Source organism: Labeo rohita, unplaced genomic scaffold (genome assembly GCF_022985175.1).
Source record: "Labeo rohita strain BAU-BD-2019 unplaced genomic scaffold, IGBB_LRoh.1.0 scaffold_102, whole genome shotgun sequence".
NCBI lineage: Eukaryota > Metazoa > Chordata > Actinopteri > Cypriniformes > Cyprinidae > Labeo > Labeo rohita.
Window position 1 is genome coordinate 102,602 of NW_026127142.1, and position 12,596 is coordinate 115,197.

Consider the following 12,596-nt stretch of genomic DNA (forward strand, 5'->3'; position numbering starts at 1 on the left):
AAACACATTTGTAATCTGCCTTGACTGATTTTTTGAGACAAACTCATAATGCGCAAAGAAACCGGACAAAAGATACAGTAAAAGAATCAGGAATGAGAACCCAAAATACATTTACCTTTAATATGAATTACAAAACATGATCACACTGAGTACAACAGATGTAAGCGGATGTATTTGTCAAATGATGGTGTCACATGATTAATAAATTTTTAGTATTGTATTTATACATTCATGAAAACAAAGACAGTTCTAGAAGACTGAATTGAAACTCAAAATCAAAAGAGAAGAATGACTGCAGCCGAAGCGTTTCATTGAAAAACATCTTTTATTCTATCGTTAAAGGATCAAGTAGCATCTCCGCTCAAACTAGTAGAAAGACATTCTATTGCCGAAGCGGTTTATGACGCTGCGGGGTCAAAACCGCCGTGTAAAACGCCACAAACCGTCCGATGTTCACAACAGACCGCATTTACAGCAGCGGTTACTGTATTAAATCGATCCTGGCGATAACAGACGCAGCGAACGCATCAAACGCGCCGAAGCCTCGAACCTGCGCTCCTCGAGCCTGGAGTCGTCCTGGTTAAAGTATCGGCGCGCAGAGGATCTCTGTTGAAGCGAGTTAGGCTAACCTGATCTGATTTACCCATGCGGGGTGGAGCTGGAGGGAAGGGGAATGGAAATCACAGCCCTAAATGATAAACCCACCGTTAAGACTGACACACACTCAAACCGCAGAGCCGCAGAGAGACGAGGCTCGGCGCGCTACATCTGCTGCGTGGAGTTGCCGTTCCAGGTGTTGTTGTCGTCCTCGTTGTCTTCCTGAGTCCGTAGCCGGTATATTTTCCCATCTTTCTTGAAGTCCTCAGGCCTCTTCTCAAGAACCCTCTTACGAACGGCATCTCTGCAGCGCAAAATGAGCAGAACTGAGTGGAAATTCATCTGTATGTCACTGACACACACTAGTCTGACACCAAACAGTGACTGGAAAAGTGAAGTTTGTGAGGTCACAGTCAAATTACAGTGGGTTAAACTGAATCACAGACACGAGTTCACAGACACACACACGCACCTCTTTGGTTCTGCGGCGGAGGCGGAGGCGGAGGCGGAGGCGGAGGCGGAGGCGGAGGCGGAGCCGTACGCGTTCGTCGCGTGTTGGCTCTGGGCGGCCGCGGGTGGAGGAGGGCTGCTGAACAGGAAGCCGCTGATGAACCTCCAGACGGCCAGCAGCGGGTACAGCAGCGATCCCAGCATGGCCCAGACGCCTCCGCCCGCTGACGAGCGCACCACAGCGTTGGACGGGCGGCTGGACTGCTGCGGGGACCAATCACAGGAGAGCATTCATGTGTCATGTGACTAAACCCAGACTAACACAGACACTGGTTTGCATTTTCTGAATTGTTGTGTTTAAACACGCAAATGAAACTTTATCTAATTAAATATGCAATCGTTTGCATACATTGAGAACATAAATCTGCACTTTGGACAAAGCCAGGATCATGATTCTTGTTTGATTTTGTGGTCATATTAGGGTTCGAGGGGATTTTGGGTTTCTCTTTAAACCACGTCATCAATCTTGCTTTAAGTGACATAAAATCCAAATGTTAGTGAAAACATTACTGGTTTTTGTTCAGTATGTTGAGCACATGAATAGTAGGAAACTACAGTAAATTACAGTATACTGTAGTAATTTATAGAATACCGTAGTATATTATAGTTTACTACACTTACTTACATATTTACTACACTTAACTTATACTACAGCATACTGTAGTATTGACTATAGTGAGTTCATAGACTGTAGTAAATACTGTAGTTATATAACTTTATTTACTACAGTAATCTTTAGTAAATCGTAGTACACTGTAGTGTATTATAGTATATTACAATATACTGTAGTAAATTACAGCATACTGTAGTATATTATAGCATTTCCTACACTTATATTATAGTAACTGACACCATAACATACTGTAGTATTGACTATAGTGAGTTCATAAACTGTGGTAAATACTGCAGTAACCTTTACCATTTACTACAGTAAACTGTAGTAAATTGTAGCACACTGTAGTATATTACAGTATTTACTACATTTTGTTAATTTATACTACAGCATACTGTAGTATTAACTATAGTGAGTTCATAACTGTAGTAGAATTAAGTTTTTACCATAATAAACTGTAGTGTATTATAGTATATATATTAATTATATATATATATATATATATACACACTATATATATGACATATTAACATACACTATATCATAATGTAGTATTAACTACAGTTATAATCAGTGATTGACTATAGTATTCTATAAGAAAAAGCAGTGTGTTCTGGTGTTCAGTAAATGGTGTTCTCTGTAGTACTCTGTACTTTTCGAGACCAGTGCATGTCCTTGTGTTTGTGCGTGTCTCACAGGAAGCAGTACGATGGAGGCGCTGGGGGCCAGTTCCAGCTCCAGCAGTGATTTCTCCAGATCTTCAGCTGTAAACTCTCTCCTGGGGAACATGGTGGCCAGTGAGAACTGACCGTATCGGTTTCCAACCTCCTGCGTGAAGACAAAGATTTACGAGAGTTACACGACCGCTGGACACGTCTGACGGGACCCTTGTGATGTTATAAAACGATCATCACAGACGCTAACCTGAGCAGCGAACTGTCTGGCCTCCAGCAGACGCGTCTCTGACGGGAACTGGTTAGTGAAGGACGAGCCGTCGGGCAGACGGAACTGTATCCTGGCAACCGCACTGCGACAAGCAGAGGAAAACATCGTCAAGACTAACGGTCAGCTCACGTCCTGTTCAAGCGCTCGTCAGTGCAGAAACCTGCTCATCAGCATTTCACGAACCATATTCAGCTCTATTCTCTTACTCTATTCTATTGTGCCTAAAGAAAATAAAACCTCACTGTAAAGTGCACAATGCTACCATTTGCTGTACTGAACTTAATTTATTATTAATTAATTTAATTAATTAATTTGTTTATTACACTTTAAGGATTTCATAGCTTAAAACTGACTGTATAGTGTGTCAGAAGACCAGCACTAGACTACATCACAGCATTATTTAGCGTTACGGTGATGAGTAAACTAGGGAGGAACTGAGATAAACAGTCGAATGTCACAATGCAAACAATCGTGAAGGTTCAGATCTATTTTCCTTTAAAGCATAATGATAAAAATGGCTTACAACCACTGTTGACCTGTTTAGAAGAACTAAAGCTTTGGCTCTCAAGCAATTTTCTAAATTTAAACGAAAATAAAACTGAAATAATCCTATTCGGGGACAAAGAAAATTGTGTGTTAGATGTTGATTGTGGTTCTCTGGCCTCATATGAAACTCAGTGTGCTAGAAATCTGGGCGTTCTGTTTGATCAACACCTGAAGTTTGATAAACAGATCCGTGCTGTAGTAAAATCATGCTTTTTTTCATCTTTGTCTTCTTTCTAAAGTGAGACCTTTCTTATCACAGAGTAACTTTCAAACAGTGATCCATGCCTTTGTAACAACTCGTTTAGATTATTGTAACTCACTTTATTATGGTGTTTCTCAGTCCTCTCTTTCTCGTCTACAGCTAGTGCAAAACGCAGCTGCTATAGATTGCTCTCTGGCACCCATAAGTATCAGTCAATAACTCCTATTTTAATTTCACTGCACTGGCTACCCATCAAATATAGAATTGATTTTAAAATTCTATTATTCGTTTATAAAGCCCTTAATAATCTTGCCCCTCCGTACCTTACAGATCTGCTCCGTCCGTACCCCCCTTCTAGAACATTGAGATCCAGTGATCTTGGTCTACCTGTTGTGCCTAGATCTAGACTTAAAAAGCTTTTGCAACTGCTGGTCCGAAACTCTGGAACAGTCTACCGCTCCATGTTAGATTAGCCCCCTCTATCTCTGCCTTCAAGTCTGCTCTAAAGACATATCTTTTCTCTGTTCAGTTGTTGCTTTTATTGTTGTTTTATTTTTGATACTTTTGTGTTGCTAATTTTATGTATGAGATTTTCTTATTCTACTATGTTCAGCACTTTGGTCAACTCCGGTTGTTTTTAAATGTGCTTTATAAATAAATATTGTATTGTTCTGAAGCAGGTTTGATGTTCAATCTAACGCGTCGTGATCTCAGCAGCGCGTCACCTCCTCTCTCGCTGCGCGGCGTCTCTCTTGGCCTCCTGTTCGGCGGCTCTGGCCTGCAGCGCTGCTAGTCGCGCCGCCTCCGCGTCCTGCTGGCTCTGAGCGTAACGGGCGGCTCTGTCAGCGCGGTCCTGCGGATGAAAACGTGAGACTATTCTGATCCACGAACGCACTAGATCTTCTACTGTTACGATGAACATGTTCAGCATGAAGGGGCTGTTTCTGTGAAAGCACTGGAGGTCGTGTCGTACAGTAACTCTCACTGACACGTTCACTGTATAACACGCCCGCGCTTCACCGCTTCAGTGTGTGACGGTGTGAGGAGTACCAGAGCGATCTGCTGCTTGACCCGTTCCCTGGCCGCTCGCTCCTCGGCCTTCTCTCGATTCCTCTCCTCCAGCAGCCGTTTGGTTTTCTCCTCCTCCTGCTTTTTCTTAAAGTCCAGCATCTCCTTCCCCATCTTACGCCTCTCCACCTCCTTCTTCAGCTCATTCTGCCCGTGCGAGAGGAGAATCGACAGACGTCACTCACGCCGCACACACCTATCTTTATTTCTTTAATGGAAAAGGACGTTCAGAGCGTGTGTTAAGACAGAATTACCTCTTCTTCTGCTTTCTTTTTCTGCTCACGTCTTTCCTCCAGCTTCTTCGTTAACCTACATAGGAAAATGAATAAAAACAGATAGATAGTGAAAATTAAAATCTTGAGAATTTAAGTCTTGATACACACAAAAACAACAGAAATTGCTGAAGTTACCAGCGTCAGTCATCTTTACAAAAAAAATATTGTTTCTCCTTTGTATTTGCTGCTGGGTTGCTTAGCTGTGGACACTTCATTTCCAACAATATGAATTGAAATAAGTGATTAAAATGAATTGAAAGAAGAACAAATATCTGCCAATGGGATCAGAGAAATAATCATTTCACTTTAAATTTGGTTGATTTTTCTGACCCCAAGTAGTTATGATACATGACCAGACTTAATATCTGATGTTGTTTTGTTTCTGAAGTAAATGTATCTTTATTTATTAAATTATTATACGAATTTTTAGATTTTTATCCTGGGGAACAAGACAACAATACATCATTTTCTGCAGCCAAGATGCTGTATTTCAGTGACCTTTAAGGAGTGTCACTGGATTTGATAGCTTTGTTAGCGTTAGACAGCATCAGTTTTATTTGTATGTTTCTGATCTCAACATCATACGGATTTTCCTGAAGAACAGCTGCGGTGCTCAGGACAAACGGACTCACAAAACAAAAAATGCTGTGGATCATCCAGAAAACCACACAGAGAAAGCCATTTCTACAGAAAACCCGATGCTCCGCTCACCTCTCCACCCTGGCATCCAGGGCCTCGTCCGGCTGAGACGCGTCTTCTGACGGCAGGCTTTTATCTTCAGCTGGAGTCACGTGACCCGACGCTCCGTCTTCCTCCATCGGCACAGACAGGGATTCTGGGGGAACAGAGGAATCAGTCCGCTGCTCAACTAAAAGGCAGAAGAGCAAAGAAACTCTGTATCGAAACATGTACATTTCTTTTATTTGCATGTTAAACTGCTAACGACTTCTGAAACGGAATCAGCAGAGCATCAGCGCACATCATGACTGAAACTACGTGCAAATCAATCCTCCCTGAAAACACGTAAGTCACCAAACCGTCCTGCAGACAAACTGAGCAGGCGCGTCGTCACCTTTAGACGTGGCAGAGCTGGAGTTGGAGGAAGCGGCGTTCAGACTGTGAGCGTCCTGCGGCTCAGAGACGGGCGTCTGATCGTCTCTCTCTGTGTCCATCTGTGGGCCTTCGATCTGCTGCGTGTGCATCTGGACAGAGAACCCCGTTAGTGTGTGTGAGAAACTGACTGACATCACATAATCAGTTCCTCCACAACATTATACTGACTAGTGTTGCAAAGATGCCTGAAGCTGGTAACTTCAGCAGTTTCTGTTGTTTTTGTGTGTAATGTCTATCAGGACAGTTTCAAGGTTTTAAATTTTCATGATCTATCTGTCTTTACTCATTTTCCTATGTAAGTTAATGAAGAAGCTGGAGGAAAGACAGAAAAGAAAGCAGAAAAAGTGGTAATTCTATACTTTGTACATGACAAACGCTTAAATACGATGGCACCTGTGTGACTTTGTTGATCCTGCGTTTGAGCTCATCCGCCGTCACGCTGCCTGCGATCACCTCCAGAGGAATGCCGTTCTCTCCGATGAAGAAGCTGGACGGGATGCACACCACCGGATCTGGACGAGCTCAGAGTTAAAGAGTGAATCTGAAAGTCTGCTCTCAGACTGTGTGACTAGAACATGTGACTCTAAATCTGATGTCTTATTGGTCGTGAGTTTTGTTTCGGTTATAATCACAGCTCTACATGAGAACATCCTGTTCACATATAATTGTGGTTTGCAGTAATATTTAGTCCTGATGTGAACAGGCGTTTCAGGATGAAGTCAGAAAATGAGACTGACACAAGGTCGTCTAACAGTGACACGTTTGATCTGCTCTGTTGCAAAATGAAGCACATAAAACATCTAACAGTGCAGCGTCATAGTGAGTAAAAAAAATACTGAAAATAAAATATTTGCCAAACAATACTTTGCACATACTGAAAGAGACATTTAATGTATGAAGACCAAATGAATATTTACAAAGCTTAATTTCTATTTTTAGTCCATAAAAAATAAACACCAACGTCATCATTCACGCTCCCTCACGTTGCTCCAATCCTGAGTGAATTTCTTTCTTCCGTTCAACAAAAAAAGACATTATGAAGAATGTGGGTAACCAGAAGTCAGTGGTGAGCATCAACAGTTACCAACAAAATATCTTCTATTTTAAAATATATAGTTGTCTTCTATATCTCAGGATGGGGGTCCCTCGTGTAAGGATGATCATGTCTGGAAGTCTGTGGCATTTAAAAGATTAAAATCCCCCGTTATATGAAGTGGACAGTTTGTCATTTGATATATATGAGACAGACACATACGTGAATGAGTGTGCGGCCTCAAACACAGGTGGTATTTATAATTTTGCTGTGTTTCCTACACCTTCAGAACATCACAATCCATCTGAGAACAGCAGCAAAGGATACAGATCTGTGAGAACTGGACACACGTTTCACTGGAGGAACAAGAGAGACGGACAAATCAGCCAATGAAATCAATGAGACTCTGGATCTGAAGCACAATCGCACACGTCTCACCTCTGAGCGTCCACTCGAATGGCAACACAGCAGTTCTGAGCCGCTTCGGACACACTGTCTGTCTCCCAACTGGACATCAGCTGAGCGGACTGGTCATCATCCCCTACACACACACACACACACAGAGTAAATCACACACACTCTTACACAATGTCACACAGACGAGAGTAAATAAGACACACACACACTCACATATACAGACACACACACTCACACGTTTGTTTTTGTGAATTGTGGGGACTTTCCATAGACTTCTACAGTTTTTATACTGACCAAACGATGCTGTCTATCCCCTAACCCAACCCTAACCCTAAACCTAGCCCTCACAGAAAACATGTTTGCATCGTTACACTTTCAGATAAACATCATTTACTATTTCTAATCATTTTTTAACACTGTGGGGACCGCAGACCAGTCCCCACAATGTCAAAAATTTCAGGTTTTACTATCCTTGTGGGGACATTTGGTCCCCACAATGTAGCAAAAACAAGTACACACACACACACACAGACACACACACAGATGAATCACATGATCATCTCTCAGTGAGATTGATGACATGGTGAAATGATGAAATGATCCAGTTCTGACTGGACAAATTCGACTGAATTCGAGCTCAGGCGCAGTTTCTGAGGTAAATGTAGTAACGACAGCGCCGGTGTGTGTAAATAAGCGCTGCTGATGACTGTCTGACTCATTAACCTGATGAAGACTAACCTGATCACCTGTCACCGACACACACTTCACACACACTACAGCAGTCGGGACGAATGTGTGTGACGATGATGTTGATGTTTGTGTCAGTACCTGTGATCACCACCACAAACACACATCTGCGCTGTTTAGCTGACGCGATGGCCGCCGGGATTGAGCCCTCAAACCAGCGCATGATGAAGATGACGATGATGAAGATCTGCTGCTGCTTCTGAGCGGCTTTGCTGGTTCGGAAAGATTCGACAACTCACAGCTGCCGGAAGCTGCGCTCGGAACACGGAAGCAGTTCGAGCCGAGGAACTCTGGGAAATGTAGTTTAATCGCGAGGCGCAGCGTGACGGCTTTTATAAATGTGTTCGCATACGCGTACAAAGCGAGTAAACCTTATTATATGAAGTAAAGGATGGGTATGATTTAATGTACCTTTGTCAGGAACTCTTTACATTTAATATAAATCCCAAACCGAAAGGGCCTGAAATGATTTCACATTTTTATTGCATAGAGGACAGTAATGCGTGAAATAAAAAGGAAAATGATAAGAATATACATATAAGACAAGTACAAAACATAAGCATTGGCTGCAACGCCATGCTCTCACATAGTGCTCTCCAAAATTTTATTTTACTTTGCTACACATTTTGTTGATTTTAAGGTCTTCGCAGAAGCAGCACGGGACAGTGGGACGTCATTACCCACAATGCACCTGGACAGGAATAAACAGAGAGCCAAGATGGCGGCGGACAGTGATGTGAGTTTGTTTCTGTCTGAATGCGCATCGTTATTATCTGCATCCTCAGTCGGTGTCATGTGTCATACAGATGCACGCAGTTATTTGACATGTGTATGCTTTAACTGTCATGTGTGGTTAATAATCAGAGTCACCGGTTTGTGTTTCAGCCCGAGTCTGAAGTGTTTGAAATCACCGATTTCACCACCGCGTCCGAGTGGGAGAGGTACACAAATAAACTATTCCTTCCTAAAGTCACTGATCACAGATGATCATGTTTTTCTAGTGTGTGTGCAGTAAAGTCGTGTCGTGTTTGTTGTAGCAGCTGTTAATGTCGTTTCATTCAGATGCAGATGTTTGTGTTTGTCTTCACAAAAACACGAATAAAGACACACACATCTGATGATTTACTGCTGTTTTCAACATGAATATGAACAGACACATCAATGAAGCTCCAGTTCAGTGACAGATTATTGAAAACTCCTGTAAAACACCAAATTCATCATGATTCAGTTGTTAACTTTCAGTTTTCTGCCCAACCCTGTTCCCGGAGATCGACCGAGCTCCAACCCTGATCAAACACACCTGTCTGTAATTAACCTTTTACTCATTCAGATCCTAATTAGTTGGTCCAGGTGTGTTTGATCAGGGTTGGAGCTGAACTCTGTAGGAAGGTTGAGCACCCCTGATCTAAACTCTTCTTTGAATCAAGACTTAAATAAAGTCATCGGGAAACTTTTAGCTGTTAGTTCATCATAATTTATAACTCATTAGTTATTGCTTCTTAAAGTGCCCCTATTATGCCATTTTAAAGGTTGCTAATATTGTTTTAATAGACTCCCAAAACAGGTTTACATGTATGCAAGGTCAAAAAACACTTCAGTTTTCTCCAAAAATAGATTTAATTTTACCCCATTTTTAAATGATTCATAAACGACTCGTGCGAAGCAGTTCGAAGAATCAGTCTCTCTAAACCCCGCCTTCCGCGAGCCCTCACTGCTGTGATTGGTCAGATGGCGCAGTCCTTTATGATTGGTCTACCGCGTACAGCGTGTCGGAGAACGAAACGCCCATTGCCATAACTGACTGACAGCACTGGAGACTTGTCAATACATAGAAAAGATGGCATCGATTTTACCATAACAGTTCCAGCCGGAGTCTGATGATGAAACGGCTGATCGACAAATTAACACGGTCCACCGTGTAAAGTGCTCGCAATTTGCTTATGTAAGTGAACCGGGCACCTCTGTGTCGTAAACTTTAACATTGTATAATGCATTAAGCGGCTTTCACACCGAACGCAGAAAGCGCTGCGCTGGTCTGGGTTCAGTGCAGCCCTTCAGAGCAGCGGCAAAAGTTCATCTGAACAACTCATTTGAACTTTGTCTGCGGCGTGCGCTTTAGTCGAGGCCGAAACAAGACGTCCTGGCGCGGTGGAAGCGGTTGAAACGAATGGGTTTCATATGGCGTTCCACAGACGTCACGCGTGATTCACGTGTAGCAGTGAAGTAAGTATTATTATTTTTTTCGCTAACACGTACCATAACACGCTGCTCACACGGCTCAGTGCAGTGTGTGAGCGAATGCACAATTTACTTGCCCTTTACACATTCCTCTCAATGGACGTGACATCTGCGTCTGACTTGTTATGTGACGTCTGCGTCTCTCTCTTTTTTTTTTTTTTTGTCAGTTTTTAGTGTATCTGTCTTTTTCTTATAGAATATACATTAATTATATATAATTTTGTCATATAATAATTTAGACATTACAGAAAAACAATATAAAAGATATTAAAACAGAAAACTGATGAGAATATTGATACAGGAAAAAATTAAAAGGATTTTTATTATTATTATTTATTTATTTTTATTTGGACGAGTAAATGACCAAACTTCTAGACCTTCAGATCCAAAGCATTTTCCTCTTAACAATGACGGTTTCACAGTGGAGATGCATGTGCTGCTGACTGCAGCATTGACATTATTACAGTATTGTACGGTGACAAATTGCTGCCACACACAAATATTTTTTTCCCACTCAAAAATGTCGTAATAACGAGATGTTTTCTCGTTAAAACATCTTTTTTCTTGTAAAATCGCGATGTCGTTAAAACGACATAATTATATAATTAAAACCATACATTTTTTCTCATAATAACGACATATTATGTCATAAAAACAATATTCTCGTTATAGAAGATATGATTACATTATGTGAGCGAGCTAAGCGATTGTCTGTCGCCGCAGTCCTGACATAAACGCGGATCTGCAGGAGGGATAATAGAAATACACTGTTTTAAATGTATTTTCATATAGCCTAATGGTTTTTATTGTAGTGGCATGTTTATTAGGATTAATCTCTAATCTGTCTATAATATAATGCTATGCATGGTCAAATCAACACTGTTCTGAATAATCGACTCTGGGCTTGGAACATTTTAGTTATTATTTATCCATTATTTGAATTATCATTTGCTATTTGAATGACATAAGTTTGATTTAACAACAAATAGAATTACGAAAAAAAGAGAGAAATGACAAACGATTATTATTATTATTATTATTATTATTATTATTAGCCTATTATTATTTCGTTCTGTTTGAAAAACGGACAAACGAAAATTAAGACTCCACATTTCAACTCTGCCTGTGTTTACTGTGCCATCACGCAGAATATGAGTTAACCTGATGTACCGCTCTGCAAATTAGTCAATAACGTAAACAATAACGTTTCTTTATGCTGTTCGGCTGTTGCTATATTTCTTGCAAATATACATATTTATCGGGTCGGCGGCGCCGGCGCGATCTCTTGCATTTTTATAACAGAGGAAATGAATTTCAATGTCTACCTTATTTTTTGTACTTCAACAAAACAACAAAACGTTATAAAACGCTTTTGTAAAATAACAGGGTGCGCTGTCTGTTGTTATGTCCGACAGCTTCAAATGTCTACTTAAATAAAACAATCGAAAACAAATTTGTCACAGTACTTTGGTTTCCTCTCATCTGCAAATGAGTTCCACAAATCGCAAAAACAAGATAGCCTACTTTTGCTATGTCAGGAGAACTGATCCATCATCTCGTATAGTTACAGCACATGAATGAATATCAAAGGTTATTATGTGTGATGTTAAAAACCATGGGAAAATTGAAAGAGAAACCCTGGCTGTAAAATGTTAATCATCTTCCGGGCTTTCTGCATCTGTTGATACAAATAAATGCTTTTATGCATCCGTAAAAAAAACAAAAAAAACATTTGGGCTAAAAATAAAATAAGTAAAAATTAATAATTATAAAGTGTGCCTTTGACCTTCAAGATGTAAATGCTTTTAATTCTGTCAGGTTGAACTTTGGCGAAACTAAACATTACAACTCTAAAATTAAAAAGACAAATATTGTTTATTTTAGTTAAATTAGCCCAAATGTTTATAGCAATGTTTAAAATGCGTTATTTTGTATTGGTCTAGAGACACCTAGTGGGGAATACATGCTAGAACAACTTACAGCAGACGTCACGCAGACGTCACGTCAGTACAGCCGAACAGTATTGTGGCAGACGCAGACGTCACGTTCAGTGAGACAAGTGCATGTTGTATGGAACGCCATTGGGGACAATACCTATTATATGTAACGCGTGAAATCTGGACGCATTAACACGCAAAGTTTGTACGCGTAAATACGAAGTATATGTTCGGGTGTCGCGTCAGACTGCACAACAGCCAATAGCGTTGCTCTATTTAGGATTTAATTTGCATTTGTGATGGGATGGCACGTTGCTGTATACGTATATAAACATCAGACGACATTTCTTTTCGT

At 40.9% G+C, this 12,596-nt stretch overlaps 2 protein-coding genes across 3 annotated transcripts in view; one reads left to right on the forward strand and one right to left on the reverse strand.

The window, feature by feature from the left end:
* Positions 1-93: 93 nt before the first annotated feature.
* On the reverse strand, positions 94-8,346 carry ubxn4 (UBX domain protein 4). Of its 2 annotated transcripts, none has more exons than XM_051100494.1 (13): positions 8,148-8,346; positions 7,341-7,443; positions 7,230-7,258; positions 6,263-6,381; positions 5,829-5,958; positions 5,468-5,624; positions 4,736-4,790; positions 4,464-4,628; positions 4,139-4,266; positions 2,645-2,747; positions 2,417-2,548; positions 1,070-1,311; positions 94-901 (listed from the first exon to the last, which is right to left on the reverse strand). In XM_051100494.1, the coding sequence occupies exons 1-13, from the start codon at positions 8,227-8,229 to the stop codon at positions 763-765; spliced, it is 1,584 nt and encodes a 527-aa protein (XP_050956451.1). In that variant the 5' UTR covers positions 8,230-8,346; the 3' UTR covers positions 94-762. The 2 variants fall into 2 exon arrangements, with proteins under 2 accessions (XP_050956451.1, XP_050956452.1); XM_051100495.1 differs by having other exon boundaries at positions 5,468-5,591; positions 8,148-8,345.
* Positions 8,347-8,712: 366 nt separating this feature from the next.
* rab3gap1 (RAB3 GTPase activating protein subunit 1) overlaps positions 8,713-12,596 on the forward strand; it is a 43,801-nt gene continuing 39,917 nt past the window's right edge. Inside the window, 2 exon segments of the mRNA XM_051100493.1 lie at positions 8,713-8,802; positions 8,952-9,007. Coding sequence (XP_050956450.1) covers positions 8,752-8,802; positions 8,952-9,007 — 107 coding nt within the window. The 5' untranslated portion in view covers positions 8,713-8,751.